Source organism: Phoenix dactylifera, chromosome 8 (genome assembly GCF_051530095.1).
Source record: "Phoenix dactylifera cultivar Ajwa chromosome 8, Ajwa_hap1_PhDact_Kaust_v1.1, whole genome shotgun sequence".
NCBI classification, from domain to species: Eukaryota; Viridiplantae; Streptophyta; class Magnoliopsida; order Arecales; family Arecaceae; genus Phoenix; species Phoenix dactylifera.
Genome location: NC_143197.1, coordinates 3936881 through 3955613, shown reverse-complemented (window position 1 = coordinate 3955613; position 18733 = coordinate 3936881). Strand labels below are relative to the sequence as shown.

At 39.3% G+C, this 18733-nt stretch overlaps 2 protein-coding genes and 1 long non-coding RNA gene across 3 annotated transcripts; 1 reads left to right on the top strand and 2 right to left on the bottom strand.

Moving 5' to 3' along the window:
* Positions 1–227: 227 nt before the first annotated feature.
* LOC103717479 (O-Glycosyl hydrolases family 17 protein) lies at positions 228–7688 on the bottom strand. The gene is made up of 2 exons (XM_008805885.6): positions 7208–7688; positions 228–1887 (listed from the first exon to the last, which is right to left on the bottom strand). The coding sequence occupies exons 1-2, from the start codon at positions 7648–7650 to the stop codon at positions 774–776; spliced, it is 1557 nt and encodes a 518-aa protein (XP_008804107.5). The 5' UTR covers positions 7651–7688; the 3' UTR covers positions 228–773.
* Positions 7689–12886: 5198 nt separating this feature from the next.
* On the top strand, positions 12887–17163 carry FER4 (ferritin 4). Its single transcript, XM_008805884.6, has 8 exons — positions 12887–13319; positions 13886–13969; positions 14058–14118; positions 14212–14299; positions 15347–15408; positions 15512–15577; positions 16424–16487; positions 16580–17163. The coding sequence occupies exons 1-8, from the start codon at positions 13009–13011 to the stop codon at positions 16639–16641; spliced, it is 798 nt and encodes a 265-aa protein (XP_008804106.2). The 5' UTR covers positions 12887–13008; the 3' UTR covers positions 16642–17163.
* A 264-nt stretch (positions 17164–17427) lies between these two features.
* Positions 17428–17970, bottom strand: LOC103717477 (uncharacterized). The gene is made up of 2 exons (XR_605672.3): positions 17850–17970; positions 17428–17766 (listed from the first exon to the last, which is right to left on the bottom strand). It is a non-coding gene; the product is annotated as an uncharacterized LOC103717477 (long non-coding RNA).
* Between the last annotated feature and the right edge of the window lie 763 nt (positions 17971–18733).

Genomic DNA, 18733 nt, shown 5'->3' with positions numbered 1-18733 from the left:
CAATTGTGTTTGAACCCCAAGTATTACCAACCAGTGAATACCATAAGCCACCAACAAAAAAAAAAGAATAAATAAAAGATAAAAAGCTATTTAACCCCGAGCGAATGCCTGAGCCTTTCCAGCCTATCAAGTTTTGTTCTGATGGAAAGATAGAAATAATGTAGGAGGGGGTAAAACAAAAAGAAAAAAAAAGGGAAAAACAAAAAGAAAAAAAAAATCTTAGTCGCTTGAGAACAGGTTTTGTTTCTTTTTGAAATTATAAAGGTATTAAGATACCAAGATTAGCATGAGATCAAAAATAAGGGAGAGTAGCTTGAATCAAAGATATGGGAGATGAACAGCTTACATTGCCTGAGTCTAGGTGTCTATAGAAAAGGTCATTCCAGCATTCTTCTTCTCCTTCACATGCAAGCAGGTAAAACTGAACTTGGCAGTTGCTATCAATCCCAAGCTGAGAATAAATGCAAATTTGATTGCCACAACACAGTGGCTCGGTCCAAATTTTAATATAAAATACTGCTTTACGCACCTAGAAGATCAATAGCTGTTTCAGGAAAGGCAGCAAAGACAACCCAAACTCTCACTGAAAGCAAGCAGTCAAGCATCAAAATCTGATTGAAGCCGATAAATCCCAGCACGATTACTTCTGAATGATTTGCGCTGGTAACTTGAAAATAATTTATAAGCCTACGAAGATCTACTTCATGTGCTACAATACAGCTCCATCAAGTACTCAAATCATCCAAAACAAAATTTGCTCAACAAAATCATTGTCAAATGAACCCGAGCAGATAAGAACAAACACAGGCACCTACAACTATAGTCCACCACAAACCTAGTTTCTCATAAACAGAAGCAGAAAACGATGTACGAAGCGCAATGGTAAATCTGCAATCATCTACAGATGGATCGACGGTAGTTATCAGCCCCAACCCACCAAAATCGCAGCCATCTGCACTCTGGTCATGCTGCTGATAGTAGCTGTTGAAAGCATAAGACACATTCCCAGGCCAACTGATTCCAAAACAAGAGCCTCCAGGAGACAAAGCCGTGCAGTCAGCACTGGAGCATGCATCTGCAGCACTGGCAGAAGCATTCGACAAGTCTTTGTTATTGTTCACCACACACCATTTGGAGGCGAGATACTCCACATTATGAGCATTTACCAGATTCTTTGAGCCCTGGCCCAAATCTACATTATACTTAGCCTGGCCATCAAAGGTAAAAATGCCCCAATGTCTTTCATAATTTCCAGTGGTTATGCCTCGCTGATCTTCATCTAATAAACTAAAAATATAGGTCTCTCTTGATGGCCTTTTTGGTCTAAGTGGGGTTCCAGCCTTGCTCTTCAAATGATCAACTAGGCCTTGCATGAAGGTCTGGGCAACAGCAGGTGTGGCATTCACTGCTCCATCCGTAGGCCATCCTATTCTCCCAACCATAATGTCCATGTCATCAAAACCAACCCTTGACAAGGATGATAACAAGGTATCAATGCTAGCATCAAAGTAATTTTTGTATTTATTGTGTCCATCAGTTACTGCATGCGACTTTGATTGGAAGAGAAAGTAATTCAGAGAAAGATTCTTATTTTGCTGAAGCGTTAAGAAAGGATTGATGTCAACCACAAAAGGTGAACCATGCTTGGTGAGAAAAGAAAGGAGCTCGGTCATTGTCTTGATGAGATCAGGCCTGAAGTGACCCTTTGAAGGGAGGTTCATGTCAGACTGGTAGGCATCAGAACTGCAGGGAACAATGATCTTCACCTTGTCTGCTAACTTCGCAGCAGTCAAGGCCAGCTGAATGTTCGTTGCTGCACCAACTACAAAATGTTGGAATTGCTGCCCATAGCTGCTGAGGAATGGCTCATCGCCCACAGCAATGTATCTGTAAGAAGTTTCTGTTAGCACACTGAATACATAGGCTTTACATCAGTTATTTTGGGTTTTCATCTCTACAGCACAGGCTAACATGATGTTACCAATCTTTATACAATGATGAAATGAGAATTTAATACTAGATATAAAAAGTTATAAGTGAAATTACTTATCGAATAATTATGGCTGACCAAAGAAAGCAGAAATTACAAGCATGTCAGTTCAGCAGAGTGAAACTACTTAAGACAACCAGTTCTGTTGCATGACAAGTGAATTATAATGCAAATCTTGCTTGATCGAGATTATGATAACCTCCAATTGATAAGCTGTTTGCTAACAATTCCAATCTATCAAGGAAATATCACAAATCAATTGGTCCAACAGCCTCAGTCAACAACTGAGCTTTGCACAGGGACCTACCCTAAGAAGATTTGCTGACTGGTGGGTAGAAGTGGTGTGAACCAACCATAAGAAATCGATATGGGATCTAGAAAAATGAACATTCACAAGCCTTGCAGCCAAGTTGAGAATTGATGAAAAGGAAAAGGTGTTGCACGACAAATTTAGCATCAATTAGGCTGATGCATTCATGAATGTAATTAAGTCCATTCACTTAGAGCAGTCTCGGCCTCTTTTTCCGTCAAAAATAAAAAAGTTCCTACCTTAAGTATTTGTTTAAGAAAATATTAATCAACAACACTACTTCATATAACTTTATATTCAATGAAAGAATTGTTCTTCACCATAGAGCATGCACATCTCTTTGCATTTAGTTTTCCCTTATAATCTTTTGCATGCATAATTCTTTATTCCCTTTTCTTGCAATTTCATTATGGAAGGGACATGTTTAGAGTCATAAAATGTCAGTTGATGAGTATCTCATCTGTAAGCCCAAATCAACACCACTACTTCATGTAACTTTATATTCAATGAAAGGATTGTTCTTCACCATAGAGCATGCACATCTCTTTGCATTTAGTTTTCACTTATAATCTTTTGCATGCATAATTCTTTATTCCCTTTTCTTGCAATTTCATTATGGAAGGGACATGTTTAGAGTCATAAGATGTCAGTTAATGAGTATCTCATCTGTAAGCCCAAGTTCAAATTATCCATATATCATGCTGTTTGCTGTTCTTTCCCCCCTTATCTTCTATTATTGTTTTCATTTTGCTTCAATTTTTGAAATTTAGTGTGGTGCCAGCTCTCTGTGCGTGCATTTTGGGCTTTTGAGAGCATCAGTCTTTTTCCTTAAAATCTGATGTTTCTTGTTAATCAGTTTCATGATTATTTTTGTTTTGATTCAATCATATTGGTGAAAGAATCTTGAAGAATATCCATTGGGCTTTGCTTTAAATAAAATACAATATATTCCAATTAGGAGGAAGTCCCTTACTTGTTTATTGAGATTCAATATCCAGAAAACATTCACATTTATAAATTAACATCAGAACATAACATGTTAAAAATATACAGACAATCTATTAAATTTTACACGAGTCTTAATTTCGACCAGGTTCTGTTAATCACATTCAATGTCACTTAGAATGAAGTGGCATATTTTAGAAAATCAAGATAGGGAAATTCAAATTATAGCTAGATTTAGTTATGATCCTTCAGCACAAGTAATATATAAAAATTATTAGTTGTCATGTTTTAAACTTTTCACTGTTGTACTTATATGGTCTTTTGGCGCCCTATTAGTTTCCAAGTCAGATCTTCAATATAGCGTATGAGAAATATGTATCAAATATGAATGCATAATCATCATTGCCTTCATCAACCTCAATTAAGATGACTATGGACATAAGATTTATTTAATCTGACAGATAAAGCTGGAATGTTTGCATGTCTATCTTCAGTATAAAGAATCCAGATTTTTGTTAAAAATAACTTCAATAGACACAAGCTTATATAATCATGTCAGAATGACCACAGCCTACATTTTTCATGTGATTCACTCACTTATCCTGCCTGTACTGCCATAACATGTTGGTTTCGGGCCTCATTGTGCATTTATGAAGGGGAGAGAGCACTAAAGTGCAACAAACTTGTAAAATATAATCCAAGTTGATACATTATATACACAATGGCACCTGAATAAAGGAAAACCTTTATCTGTTTAGATATGATTCTGAACCAACTATCTTCTCCCATACATTTATCACCTATCTGAAATAAAAAGGAAAGGCATTGGATTGATTTGATGTTTTGACTCAAAACACATATTTGACATGAAGATCCTGAATGGCTTTTTCAAAGGCAAAGAAAACAAATGAAAAACTAAGTTTTCACCTTTTTCATTTAAATTTAAGAAAAATATTTGTTGTTTGAAAACACTCAAATCAGCCAAAAAAAATCAGAGATTTGTTCATTCTTCAGCAAATGCAAGGGACTATGTAGAAACAATTAAGTTTTACATGATTTAAATGAATAATGGTGCCATATTGACTATGGCTAACGTACAATGCTATAATATGTAAGGCATCACCACCAAACTACCAAATCAAACCATAATGTTTATGTGTTTAGGGATGATCTGCTAGATCTATAGACCAATCTTAAGCATTGCATTATAATTATCTATCATTTTCCTAAGAAGTGTTCAATTCATACATTAAATGAATTGTTTTTAACTATATTCTAGAAATTATATAGGGTTCTGTTACTTCACTTTTTGTCATATATTCATAACACTGTCACCCCTGAACTACTCAAAGATATTTTATATGTTTAGGGAAGATCTAATGAATATATAGACCCAACCTTAATAATTTCAGTGTGATTATCTATCATTATCTTAATTTTTTTAAGAATACAAAAAAGCAGCTTCAACTTTATTTTATAAATTCCATACAGTTCTTTTACTTTATTTTCTTCAATACTTTATATGAATTTTGTTTTAACAGCAACTTATGGATTAGGGTTGTTAATATAGCACACATTCTTGTACATCAAAATTGCTGTCATTGAGATTACTCCAAATGATTTATTCTTCACATGCTTCTAGAATATCATTAGACATTGATGCATATCTTTTCGTGCCATTGCATGTCAGTAGGGGTGTGCACGATTGGTTCAGATTGGTTTGAAGATAAACCTGAAATCAAACCGATTATATTAGTTACCCAAAACTGAAACTGAAACCGAACCAACCATGTATAAAAACTACTTGAAACCTACCAGATAATTCGGTTCGGTTTATTAGGTTAAATGTTCAATGGGCTAGGCTAAGTCTTAATATGAAAATTTTATTTTATATATAAGAGAAAACAAGGAAGGTTGAGTCGTGCTAAACCATTGTGTTCGGGATGTACCGAACTGGATCGGCTAGGGACCGGTACGGCTCAGGTCTTAAATTTGAGACGACCCTCGGTTCGCTATTAAACCCCACTCTCCCCACTAGCTCGCTCCCTTGCGAGGAATCCTACTCTCCGCTCGTCACCACCGCTCGCTAACACCCTCCCACCCCCGGCGGCCATCGCGCATCTAAGTGGTTTCCTCCCTCCCTCCCACTCTCTGTCTAACATGGCGCTCGGCTCAGGGCTAGGGTTTGCCGAGACGGCCCTCCCCCTTTCTCCCTCCCTCCCTCCCTCTCTCTTTTTTTTTTTTATATTCCATTTTGAATATTTTTTCATTTTAGAAGTTTGAACTAAAGTCAGCAAATCACATGCCGACTTCAATTCAAAAATGAAAATAAAAAAGAATCCGAAACGGCATAGTACCAGTACCAGACCATATCGCCTGGCAACTGATATGAGTCTCGATACCGGTATTGCCGACCTTGAAAGAAAAAAAAAGTCAGTCTGGTTTGAATTAAAATTTTAAAAACTCAAACCAAAACGGAATCGAATTTTTCTGGTTCAAGCATTTCTCAAACTGACACCAAACTATGTTTTTCTAAAAAAACATCGATATAAACTGAACCGAAGAGACCGGTTCAAGTCAGGCTCATGGTTTGGCCAACTTTTTTGCACACCCCTACATGTTAGTGCTTAGCATGATACATCATACTATGTCAATCTCTAGCTGGCACAAATAAAATATCGTGATAGTTTAGTCCTTTACCGAAAAGAATGTCCAAACATTGATTAAAACACTAATCAACATTAATCTCAACAAAAATCTTAGCTTGCAAATTGTTTTGCTACCTTGCCATGTAGATATTTCACCCACATAGAAAATACCTAAGTGGTCTCCCTGTACCATGCATATTTTTAAAGCATGGCACTTGACTTATCCCTTATGGTACATCTTCTCAATATTTTAAGTTCATCTAAACTATACTGATTTTCTTCCTAATGCTTGATGGGCAAACCATTCAGTCCCTATTTTAGAAATCTATATTTAGCATGGAAACTGTATCATCATCAACTTGCTTCATACTTGGTATATCATAGCTTGTATATCTTGTCAAACTTGTATCACAACTTGTCCAAACCACTAATACTGAAATTATTTATCTCAACAAAAGACTTTCTGCATCACATAACTGTTCATCCTAATACTAAAAGACTTGCTTTGGCAAATATAAATCTTTCTTTTGATGGCTATCGAGATGCATCACAGATGTTGACAGTAAGAGCATTTCCACATTCTAATGGGAAATTAGAACAACTCAACAAGTTCTTCAGATATATCTCAAATTTGATATTAAAGGCATCTCTCTGTTGCATCATGTCTACATATATCATGAAGATGAATGGCCTACAACACCCTATAAAACAAGAAACAGAGAGAAAATAAATAAGTTTGAAGCCTTAAATATGCAAGCTGTTGCTTTCATATACACTAATCTACAAAAAATTTAAGTCAGTTGATATTCTAATAATTAATTCCTCCCACCCTCTCTCTGAGCACTGCGAGCACAATCATATCTCAATAAACCCGCATTACAAATCACAAAGTAGATCATGAAACGCAATGAAAGATAAATGGTGAATATTTTAGACTTGCAATAGCCATACAAACAGAAAGCATCGGAATAAAGAAAAGGTAAAATGCAGCAGAAGATGTAACTAACTGAGTATTAACAAAAGAATTGAGCAAAACCATATCACAGTGAACCACCCAATTCATCCCCAAATGCCAATAGACGAACTCAACGAAAAAAAGAACTAATAATAATAAAAAGCCAAGATCCAACAATGGACGAATGAGAATAGAACAGGCATCCACTGAACACAACGCCAAAACCAAAACAAAGAAGCATTGGATATCTTCAAACCCCCATACTCTTAAAACCCCTCTAAAACCCCGGACAGAGGCGAAAAGGAGACAGAGACACAGAGAGAGAGGCAGAGAGGGAGAGAGAGAGAGAGAAATTTTACTCGATTCGAACACCACCACCGCCGACGCCGGAGGTGGTGGGGAAGTAGCGGGTGACGTTGTCGTGGACCCAGCTGGCGGCGGCCTTCTTGGAGGAGCTCAGGGCGCGGAGCATCTCGTTAGGGATGCCCACCGTCACCTGGATGCCGGAGCCGGAGAGGCTCGCCATCACGTCGGGGTCGGAGCCGGAGAGCTTCACCCTGGTGATGTTGTTGGCCTTGAGGAGACCCGGCACAACCGTCGATGGCGGGAGAGGGTGGGAGGAGGAGGAGGTCCCCCAGTTCACCCCCAGCGCCATGGCCATGGCCCCCCAGCTGAGGAGGAGGGGTACGACAATCACCGAGCGGTAATTGGACCGCATTCTTTTGCGCTCGTCACGGCCCTCTCGCTTTCCCTCTAATCTTTGCTTCTTGTCGAGCAGTGCCTCATGCTTTTTGGGGGACATTAGACACAACTGGGAGTACCGGCAAAGGCTGCCATTGATCTGCGTGCAAGGAGCGAGTCCTTCTTGAAACGGTGAAGTGGTCTGGTTCAGGCGCTGGCTTTTGGGCGGCATGGTATGCGACTACAACTGAATCCAGCCCAGCCCAAATTACCAAAAAATAAGCCCAGCCTAGCCTATTACTAATATGACAAAGATACGTTCTTCTACGTTTCCACATCCAATCGGAATAATTTCTTATAGGCCTCAGAATTGACTATAGCCGACTTGAAGGATCAGCCAATCAAACCCTTCCACGAAGCTTTTATCCACTCAACAAAGACCCGACACATGGCCAGTCTAGAAGCGTGCGAAGAGTCTTTTGAATTTCAAAATTTTCCCTCGGGAGGCCTTGATTATATGCATGGAGAGTGATGTACGTGCAAAACAACCGTATGTAATCCTTAGAATGTGCAATGGCTTGCCAAAGAGGGTGAGATCCCCATGCCTAAATCCTTCGGCGACAAGTGCCGACGCTCGTTAATACAATCGGGAACCCTCCAAGTAAATGCTTTCGAGCTCTCACATACTATCGTGATGTTGCTATGCCACTCTCAACTTTCACTGTTCTCTGAGAGTATTTTTGATTTAGGTATCGACGGATCCTCCATTGGATATTCTTAAGGAAAAGAATGTTTTCGTCTCTATTGTTTTAGGTTAAGCCCGATGTTGGAGCGAAGATTCAAGCACAACCTCAACTTTTCAACACCACCGCAGGAGCATCGTCGATCTATACAACATAAACGGTTGATCGCTGAGCCTTCCAACAGCCTCACCGGCTCGATGCCTCGGCATACTATTTCTCGGCAGCAACACTACCTATTTGAGAGAAAAATGGTTTTCCCCGCCCTGACGCAGCTCTAACACAGTTGATAGTCCCGCAGGATAGCATAATTTTTCATGTGTGGCAACAATCTGAAACTGCCATCCAGGAAATGGGAAATTAAATGGGTAGCAGCAGTCACCGTATTAGCAGGGAATAAGGGCGCGAGTGTCAGCTAGCTTACTAGCTTTTTCTCCCATGTCAAGTGCCCATGACATTATGTGCATGCACGAGCTCATCCATGAGATCGATAACTTTGTATGGAAAGGAATGCTGATTTATTAATCAAATAGATTAGAATATGGGAGCAGCAACTAGCCCAAGAAATGAACCCTAGCCAGGAGATTTGTGCTTGCATGAATAAGGCTGCAACTAGATACTTTGGTGGATCGAAATCTAATTGTAACCCAAACCAATCTCTATCTTTGTCCCAGTTTAACACAATCTAACCTGATTTGAAATGGGATTTCTCTAATCCAACCCAACCGGACTCTATTTTCAGTTAAACTCAAGTTGCCGTAGGTTAGTATCATGTTAATTGGGTTAAAATTAAAATAATAAGAATTTTAAAGCAAAGAAAAGGTTTGGAATGTTTTTCGATTTAATGCCCGTTGGGCTTGGGCTGTAACCACGAATGCATTTTGATTGCACATTTGTTACAAAATTTTGTAATTTAGAATGATTATAGATGTAGTTATATGAAATATATAAGTACAGATCATGGATATGATTCATTTATTGATCTATTTATTTATTTATGTATGTATCATGCAAACAGGTTTAGGTTGGATTCTTGATCCCAATGCAACCAAACTTGAGATTGTGTACTTAGGCCCGATATAAATTTATAAAATCTCAATGAGATTTTATCCGACGAGCATGTTAGGCAGCTCAAACTTGGGCTGAGCCCAACCCGACATCTAGAGGTGCATAAATTAACATGGGCAAGTGACTTCTTTTTAATTTCCAAAAAAAATATGTTCGGTTAATTTGATCAACTCGAATGACTTGATCGTGTTGGAAACAACCATAAGCTAAGATTCTTGATCCGAATGCAACCAACTTGAGATTGAGTACTTAGGCTCGATATAAATTTATAAAATCTCAACGAAATTCTATCCGATGAGCGTGTTAGGCAGCTCAAACTTGGGTTGAGCCCAATCCCACATCTAGAAGTGCATAAATTGACATGGGCAAGTGATTTCTTTTTAATTTCCAAAAAAATATGTTCAGTTAATTTGATCAACTCGAATGACTTGATCATCTTGGAAACAACCATAAGGAAACCAGAGCACATAGATGACAATGATTCAATACGCTCAACACAAATCAAATATGCCATAAAAGAACATTGGAAGATTATGTTCTGAAATAGGCTTGGAATAGTAGAAGGCTATAATGATCTGATAGTTTGACGTAGACCCATGAATTGCTTGTCAATCTATTGCCTGATGGAACCATGGACATCAACCATACATAGACTGAAAAAGACAAGAAGTTATAATAAGCTGCTTGATGCGTTTCTAAACATTGTCAGAAAATCCTGCCCTCAATTATGTGTTTTCCGGGCTTAATTTCCAAGGCAAAGACAATCAAGACTATGTCGTCGGTGATATTACCAAGCTCGCGATAACCTGCCAACGGTACTGGGATTGTGAATCGAAACATATCTCTACCTTTTAGTTGATATTGAAAAATGATCATTGTGAAACCAGCCAGACCCAAGTACTGAGTTGGTGGGGTCGTTACAGATCGCGGCTCATCTAATATCTAAATCGGAGAAATCGAATGGCATTGCTGCATGCTTTCGTGGCGATGTTTCGAGACTACTACGCTTCGATGGAGGACCTTATGATATCTAAGTCAGATGCAACTCTCTAAAAAATAGGGAGAGATCTGAAAGTGGTAGAAAGGCAATGCAAGAGAGTCGAAAGAGAGTTTACGTGGAGGGCTTCTGCAAATGTAATATATAGGCGAGGGTCAGAGATCATTGTCGAGTAATTTGGGACCATACGCTGGTTGATAAGGCAACACATTGCATATCTCGTCCGAGTTTTTTGGATCGTGGGATAGCTTAAGTATCGCATTTGTTAGTAAATAGTTAGCGATTACGGTCGAGTTGTTGCCAGCCGTAAAAAATATTTGAAATATAGAGAATTCTCCATACATCTTTTGGGTCGGTCATATGGTAAATTTTGAATGGTCAATCCGCGACTAAATAACAAGCTTTTATGGGTCGGTTTGCCTTAACAGATACCAGTTCTGAGATATATCAATCATGATGAACGATGAACCATGAATAATGGATGCCCTCAACTTCGTTGTCAAGAATATATCAGCAATCCGTGAAGATGTATATCATGCAGTCCCACACTCTGATCTATCACGTAGGTCCTTCCACACCGTCTCTTGGCACCTGGCGAGAGAGGCCAAAGGGGACATTAGCCACTGCTCTGACTCTCAAGGATGTCGCCTTTCTTTGCTAAGGAATACGAGGAAGAAGCTATACGACAAGGTTTAAGAAAAAGATCCGTGCCTGCGAGGTCATCAAGGATTGAGGTTGCTGGATCTTTTAGACGCGTCCGCAAGGCGCGCGCGTTCGACGCGCATTCCGCTCCAAGAGTTTGATCAAAGACATAACCGTTATATTCATTTTAAAAAGAGAAATAGCCGTTATGTGTACTGAAAAGAAAAGAAATAAAACCCTTTACAATGTGCTTCTCTATCCAGCAAGGTCTCATTTCCATCATTTGGGATGGCAGTAAGGCATAGTTTTTAAGGTATCTGCCTCATCTCAAAACTTAATAGAACTCATTTAGCAAAACTCTAGAATGCGAAAAAAGTTTGGAATTTGACTCCCGAATACCCGTCATCCGAATCGATATATTTATAAATGATAGATATTTATGCTGTAGTTATGTACCGATTAGTATGCAAACGGATACTTTCTCTTCCTTTTCTGTCTTAATACTTCTTCTTTTTTTTTTTAATTTCAGATCATATACTCGACACGGCTCAAATAGCTTGACCCGTATAATAATTAATCGGATAGGTTCAACCCTTAATGAGTTTACCAATTTCGATTGGATGGATTTGGAATTATTATACCAATTTTAATCGGATTTAGAATGGATTCGAGATGTAGAATTTTAAACGAATTTGGGAACCAAATTGTCATTTGCTCGCACCAATTACTTAAAATCGAAACATAATGGTTTGAATAAAAATACCGTTTACTGTCCTGCCGTACGCTTTCAAATAAGCTCATTCTTGATAATCCTATGAATAATACAATATCTGTTTGGAGCGAGTTGATGAGAGTTGCAAGAGGCGGTGAAATCATGACTTGCTTGAAACTTAGTAATATTATGAATGCATATGAACCCGATTACCTAATTATAGCCAATTGCAACAATCTACAAGTCCAGCCACCTTTCAGGGCTCGTTTGGTTCGCGGGAAAAGAAGGGGGGAAAGTGTGGTCAACGGGAAAGTAATGAGATGCCTCTTGTTTGGTTGGAGTTTTCAAAGGAGAGAGAAGGGAAAGTTATATTCCCATGGGAATGTGATTCCCACATTTCATGGGAAAGTCTTTCCCATGAGAAACATGGGAAAGTTACTTTCCCATGAGGCGGGAATCACTCCATTTTTACTTTTTTCCAAAAAGTCCCTTCAGCATTAAAGAAGCATTAAAGAGGCATTAAAAATCTAATTTTTATTAAGGGCATAATAGGAATTATATATAACTTTCCTAGGAAAGTGGATGGCCAACCAAACATAAGCACCTTGGAAATTTGTCACTTTCCCATGGTCAACCAAACATACCAAAAATACATTCCTAGGCATCCTCTTCCTAGGAATTTGTTTTCCAGGAATCATATTCCTAGGAAGGAAAATGCTTCCCGCGAACCAAACGAGCCCTCAAAGTCTCATGCCTCCAACCTCAACACCTTTCTTATGCATTTCTACAAAGTAATTTAAAGACGAGCAATTCATACTTCATGACATGATTGGATCTCATGAATAGCAAAGAGCAAAACATATATCGTCTGACTCCCAAAATTGTAGCAAGGTGAAGAAGAAGTATCTATCTTTTGTTGACATTATTCTAATGTTTATGCGGTAAAAACTCAGGTTCCCGTTGCGTTGGCTGCAATCACGGGAACCCCGTTCAGGTCGGGCATGCCCAAGGGAAAAATTCAAAACAGCGGAGGAAAGAGGCAAAAAAAATAAAAATAGAGAGCTCTCTGGGGAACCCTCTAAAAACTCTCAAACACACACACTCTCAGTCGCCACCGAGCTCAAGCCACGAACCCTCTAAAATTCTCAAACATTCCACTCGTCGTGATATCATAAACCCCTTGACTTTTCTCTCCTCTACTATATCAACCACTTCCTCGTCACTCGGTCTCCTGCCGCTTGTCTCCTCTCTCCCACGTCCCCTTCCCCTGTGTGCTGTTTTCCGTCTTCTCTCTCTCCCTGAAGACCCAACAAGAAAGCCATGACTTTGCGAGCTTCTACCGCTTTAGCCTTTTGCTCCTCATCCTCCGAGGCGTCTCCGGCCGCCGCCCTCGGCGTCGTCGCCGGTTCTTATCCCAGCTCTGTTCTGAGGTTTCCGAGTGGAAGGCGGAATGGGTCGGTGGTGGCCATGGCCGCCGGCGATGCCAACCCTCGGTCTATCACCGGTGTGGTTTTCGAGCCTTTTGAGGAGCTGAAGCAGGAACTGGCCCTCGTGCCCACCATGCCCGATCAGTCCCTCGCCCGTCAGAAGTACTCCAACGAGTGCGAGGCCGCGCTCAACGAGCAGATCAAGTGGGATTTCTCTCTTTTGTAATAAATTTCCTGTCGATTTTTCTTTCTTCCGTGTCGTGGGTTTTGAAGGGAGAAAAATTCGGTCTTTTTTCAAGCTTTTTAGTGCCCTGTTCCCAAAACAGTAGCATCAAGATCCGATTTTTACTGATCAAGAGTTTTAGGAAACCAATCCGATTTTTTCTTTTGGGGTACTTAATCTTTGCTTCCATTAGGTTTTGCTCGCGTAGACTTTTATGGAAGGAAACGGCTTTACGCCTTTGTTTATTGTTTAGTTTTTCTCGTTTAGGGGTCTTGCAAAGTGTCTGTTTTTCCCCTGTTTTAACTCTTTATTTCTGACCTTCTTTCCTTTTTGGCCCTTAATTGCAAAAGAGTGAAAGGATTCTTAGAGTTTTCCAAACCTCGTGACAAAATTCTTCCCTTTGATTTCTTCACATGTTCCTCGGAAAGATATACTTCTGTTGCATATTACTTTGTGCGATCTTTTTGGGCTGCTCATACAACTGCGAGCTTTTCCTCTCTCAGGATCTATTTCTAATAATTGGATCGCTTTGTGCTTTTGGAGACAGTGTTGAATACAATATTTCTTATGTCTATCATGCAATGTTTGCATACTTTGACCGCGACAACGTTGCGCTAAGAGGCCTCGCCAAGTAAGCTCCAGATCAACCCCACATCCTTCTCATCCTTCTTTCCATTTGTTACGACTATTTTAGGATCTTATCATTTCCATGCTTTCAGGTTTTTCAAGGAGTCAAGTGATGAAGAACGTGAGCATGCGGAGAAGCTAATGGAGTACCAGGTTTTTGCCTATCTTTTCTCTCTAACTGAAGCATAACACCTTCTGAAGCATTAGGTTCTGAAATTTCAAAATTTTTCTATCTATTACTATCAGAATAAGCGTGGAGGTAGAGTGAAGCTCCAGTCAATTTTGATGCCATTCAGTGAGTTTGATCACCCTGAGAAAGGAGATGCATTGTATGGTAAGTTGGTGTATTCAGAACTATCAGTTAATATCCATTTCATGTGTTTATATGTCGATAATTCGATGCAGTCTCAGTCTGTATACTTGTTCCCTTCTTGATTACCATGAGAATGGGCATATACATTTCTTTTGTACTTCCATCTGTTTTTTTTTAATGTGAAATTTTAGCATTCATAATGTGTCAATCTCCTGCCCTTCTACATATTCATGTTAAGCAAGGCATGCATTCACATAAGTAATTGATTATTTGTACACATTTCCATAACAACTAAGAACTTCAGCATTCATTCCATGAAAACATCTTACCCTAGCTTTTGTATACAGAGTTGGTGCCTTCTGAAATATTAGTTCTGTGCGTGTGTGTAGCTCTCATAGCCAGTACGTAATGTTTTTCTTCCTCTGCAAACTTGACATTACACCAGCTAGGAAGCAGTGAGCTAGATGAGTATACAGTGTACTAGCTGAATTAAAATGTTTGAAGCTAATTTAAAAGATCATGATGCTTTTAACCATATCTAGAACAATGTCTTAATTGTTGGGACTGCGTGTTATTTCTAGGCCAATAAAGGTATGATACCATACCTAGTGGTATACCAGATAAGTAATGTTGTGCATGTTTGATGACCTGCTGTCAACTTGTGGAATCGCACAGTGTTAAGAGAACTTTTCACATGATAAAACTGTGGCAGCTAATTTGGTACAGGTATAAAGCAGTCGTACCCCATCAGTAATGGATGCTCTTCGTTACCATCAAAATGTACACATGTTATCCTGTACCGTTTTCTTTTTGTCTTATTTTTTTTCTTATTTTGGTTGGAACATGTGTCATCTTTCTCAAGATATATCGATTTCCTAATCTTTAGTACACATGTTTGCTATTCTAGTGCACAGGTTTTGTTGGCTCAGGATGTTTAGTGATGGAACTTGAGTTCTATGATTCAAAAAGTTCGCTCATTATGTGCATGTTGTAGGTGCACCATACTGTAGTATTCTAGAAAGATAACACTTTTCTTGAGCTCTAATTTCTTGTTCTTCCTTGGTTCAGCAATGGAGCTTGTGTTGTCTCTTGAGAAGTTGACCAATGAGAAGCTTCTTAATTTACATAGTGTAAGTGACTTCAATCCCTTGTTAGATCAATTATTTGCATCTTGTCCAATGGCAATCTAAAAATTGATTTTATTTTTATAATACATCTCTTTTGGATGAATAGGTAGCATTACGGTGCAACGATGTTCAGATGGTGGACTTCATTGAGAGCCAGTTTTTGGGCGAGCAGGTGAAGCCTAGATTTCTGATCCGTTCTTTTGAGTTTTACTCTTTTGGCCCCCCACCACCACCTTGCCCTTTTTTTCTGGGAACAAGTTGATAATTATTGCACTTCCAAATCATTTGACTCCTTCGCTATTTGCAAACCAAGTATTGAACCATTGAGTCACATCTTTGAAATGTCATTAGCTGTATGAGTGCTGATTGAATGAGACGGACCAACTACAAAATTAATGGGTCCGGCCCGAAGCAGAGCATAATTTATAATTTAAATGCTAATAGGAGCAAAATAGATGTTTTTGAGCTTTTACTCCAGAAGTTGGAGTGAAGGCCTGCCCTAATTAGGTATGCACGATATCGTGTAGAAGAGATGGTGCCACAGTATCTAAACACAGTGATGATGCACTCCACCAATCAGATACAGAGCATTGTGTCATGTTCCCACATCGGTTGATAAGGAGGTGCCACATGGATTTATAAACTGTGAGCTGGTCCTCCATCCAATAGCTAAAGCTTTTTGGTCGGTGAGTCCGTCACCGATGGACCAAAGTCAGGTCTAGTATGCGTTAAAATCTTATAGTCATATGAGTCCCTCATTAAAGATATCGGAGTCCTACTCCTTAAAAAATAAAAAGAAAAAAAATTCCGGCCTCGGGTAGGAGCCAATCTGTGACAAGGTTGGGTGGGCTGGATTGCGATAGGTCTAGTTGACTGATAAGGAGGTGCCCCACCGTTTATAAACGGTGAGCAGCTCCTCCATCGAATAGTTCAATGTTGTTGAGTTGTGTTATGGGTCCATGACAACTGACTGCTATTATTGTATTTATTTTATATATATTTTTTCTTCTATGTTCAGGTAGAAAGCATAAAGAAGATTTCTGAATATGTTGCTCAGCTTAGAAGGGTGGGCAAAGGGCACGGTAAGATTTATATGAAGATATCCTCAAATCATTCTGTGAGGTCTCAAAAGTTCTTGTGTGTGACTTGATTTTTTTATGGAATTTTTTTGCAGGAACTTGGCATTTTGATCAGATGCTTCTCCATCAAGAAGAAGAAGAGGTTCTAGCTGCTTGAGGAATCAGGAAAGTGTTTTTCTGTTTTAGGTTTGAAGAGTTGTTCAGTGCGTTTCTTCTTCCTGTGAATGCTTAGGTCAGGGGTGTTATTAATTATGCTATGTACCAGACGTCCTTCACTTAGTTATTGCAATAATGTCAGTGTGAAATCCAAGTGCAAATACTACATCAGAAGAGGAAATCCAAGTAGAAATCCAGGGAACAAACGACTCGGCTGAGCAAGGAGCCACGAAGACGAAATCTTGGAATATAGTCTTTGCTGGTGACGCTTAAGAGCATGTTATGGGATCGGTCATATTTATTGTGTCTGAGTATCATTTTCCAAAGCAGTTTAATAGTAAAGGCTCCCAACACCAGAGACAAGGAGACTGCGGCATTAACCCATTGCAAAGGCCAAAACAAATTGCAGTAGTTTACCATCCATGTTAAATTAAAACAAAAATGAGGTTGATTGATTTGTCTTTCCTTTTGATGATTAATTGACTTCCAGCAAGCAAGACAGACCTGCATTTAGCTTGGTGAATGTGTGGCTCCTTGGTTAAAATGGTAACAACATGACTTGCATTCGCCTTGGGTAGCCCATTCCACTCATCTGTGGCACTGCACTGGTAATTACCATGATAGAACTGTCTCTTTTTCTTGGTTATGGCTGTCTCTACTCCCTGGGAAACATAAAGGCTTTTGCCACTGTCAGTGATTCTTGCGTTAAATCCCTGGACGTCAAGCTTTTTTAGCAAATGATGACTACTGCAGTCATGATGGAATCAATTCAGACGGATATGCATCATTTGTAAACAAGTTTTTCCACTAAAACTCGAAGCCAAAGAAGGGGAAATAAAGAAATCCCTGACATCCCTACGCCCACCGTGGAGCTCGAACCCACGACCGCAAAGCTAAGAGCCTTGCGCTCTACCGACCGAGCTGGACGAGCTGCTGAAATACCGTAAAACTTTCACCCACTTCATGTACTTAGCACAGGAGCTTGGCATAGCCCATCTCTTCTTGTGGTTGTACCGAGTGGGAAGACCTTCGCTGGAGAGAATCAACTCCCACATTACTTGGATATCCTTGTATCCACCACATCTCTCTATGTCCTCGCGAAGCTTCACCAATCCATGCCTTCTACCTAGATAGATACATAGATCGATAGAGAGAGAGACAGAGAGCAAAACCTATATAATTTAATTATGGGACTAGTTGCTAACGTACCTCCACCGTTCCTCTGTCTTATTCTCGAGGATAGGCTTAGGATAGCACGCCTTGCTTGGAGAAGGAAGCCCTTCTTGAGCAACCAGAGAAATCTCTCCATCAACCCCAATGTCTACCATCTCTTCCCGGCCTTTGTGGGCTTTTATTATTAGCCGAAAAGACCTTCTCCGGCATAAGAGCGGAAAGCAGAGCAGGCCCGGAAAAAGAGCCAAGAAGCCGACGAAAAAGAAGCCAACATTGAGCGTGACGGGACACACTCAAAAGACCGCCACATCCACGACTTTTACTTTAACTCCGGCGATGTCATTGAAATTGACGAAAATGCCCTTTCTTTTATCTTTTTTATTTGTTCTAGTACCTAGTTGGTTAGATAACCCGGATCCTTGCTAATTTGTGCAGTGAGAAAGAAGTGTTTATGGACAAACCACGACTAGGTTCGGCTCAACCCTCAAGGACCGAGACGGTCGCCTAAGACTCCGGCCCCCAAATACATTTATTATAGCGAGTTCTAAGGTAAGCATCCCAATGCATTGAAGCCCTCAATGCATTTGGAGGCCTCAAATGCTATGCATCTTTATAGCTATAAATGTATTGAGATCCCCAAATGCATTTATATTGGGACCTTTTAGTTCATCTTAGGCCTCCAAATGCATTGAGCCACCCCTGACCACGACCAAGTGCATTAAAGAGTATTCCCTATCAAATATGAATGGATTTTTTTCCATAAATATCTTTTTAAAATTTTAATTTATATAAATATTTTTTTTAAAAAAATTATTTTTATTTTTATATTTTTATAAAATATTATTTTTTTTATAAATGCCTTTTATATAACAGTTTTTTTAATAATATTAATAAAAACTATACTTTATTTTAATTAAAAA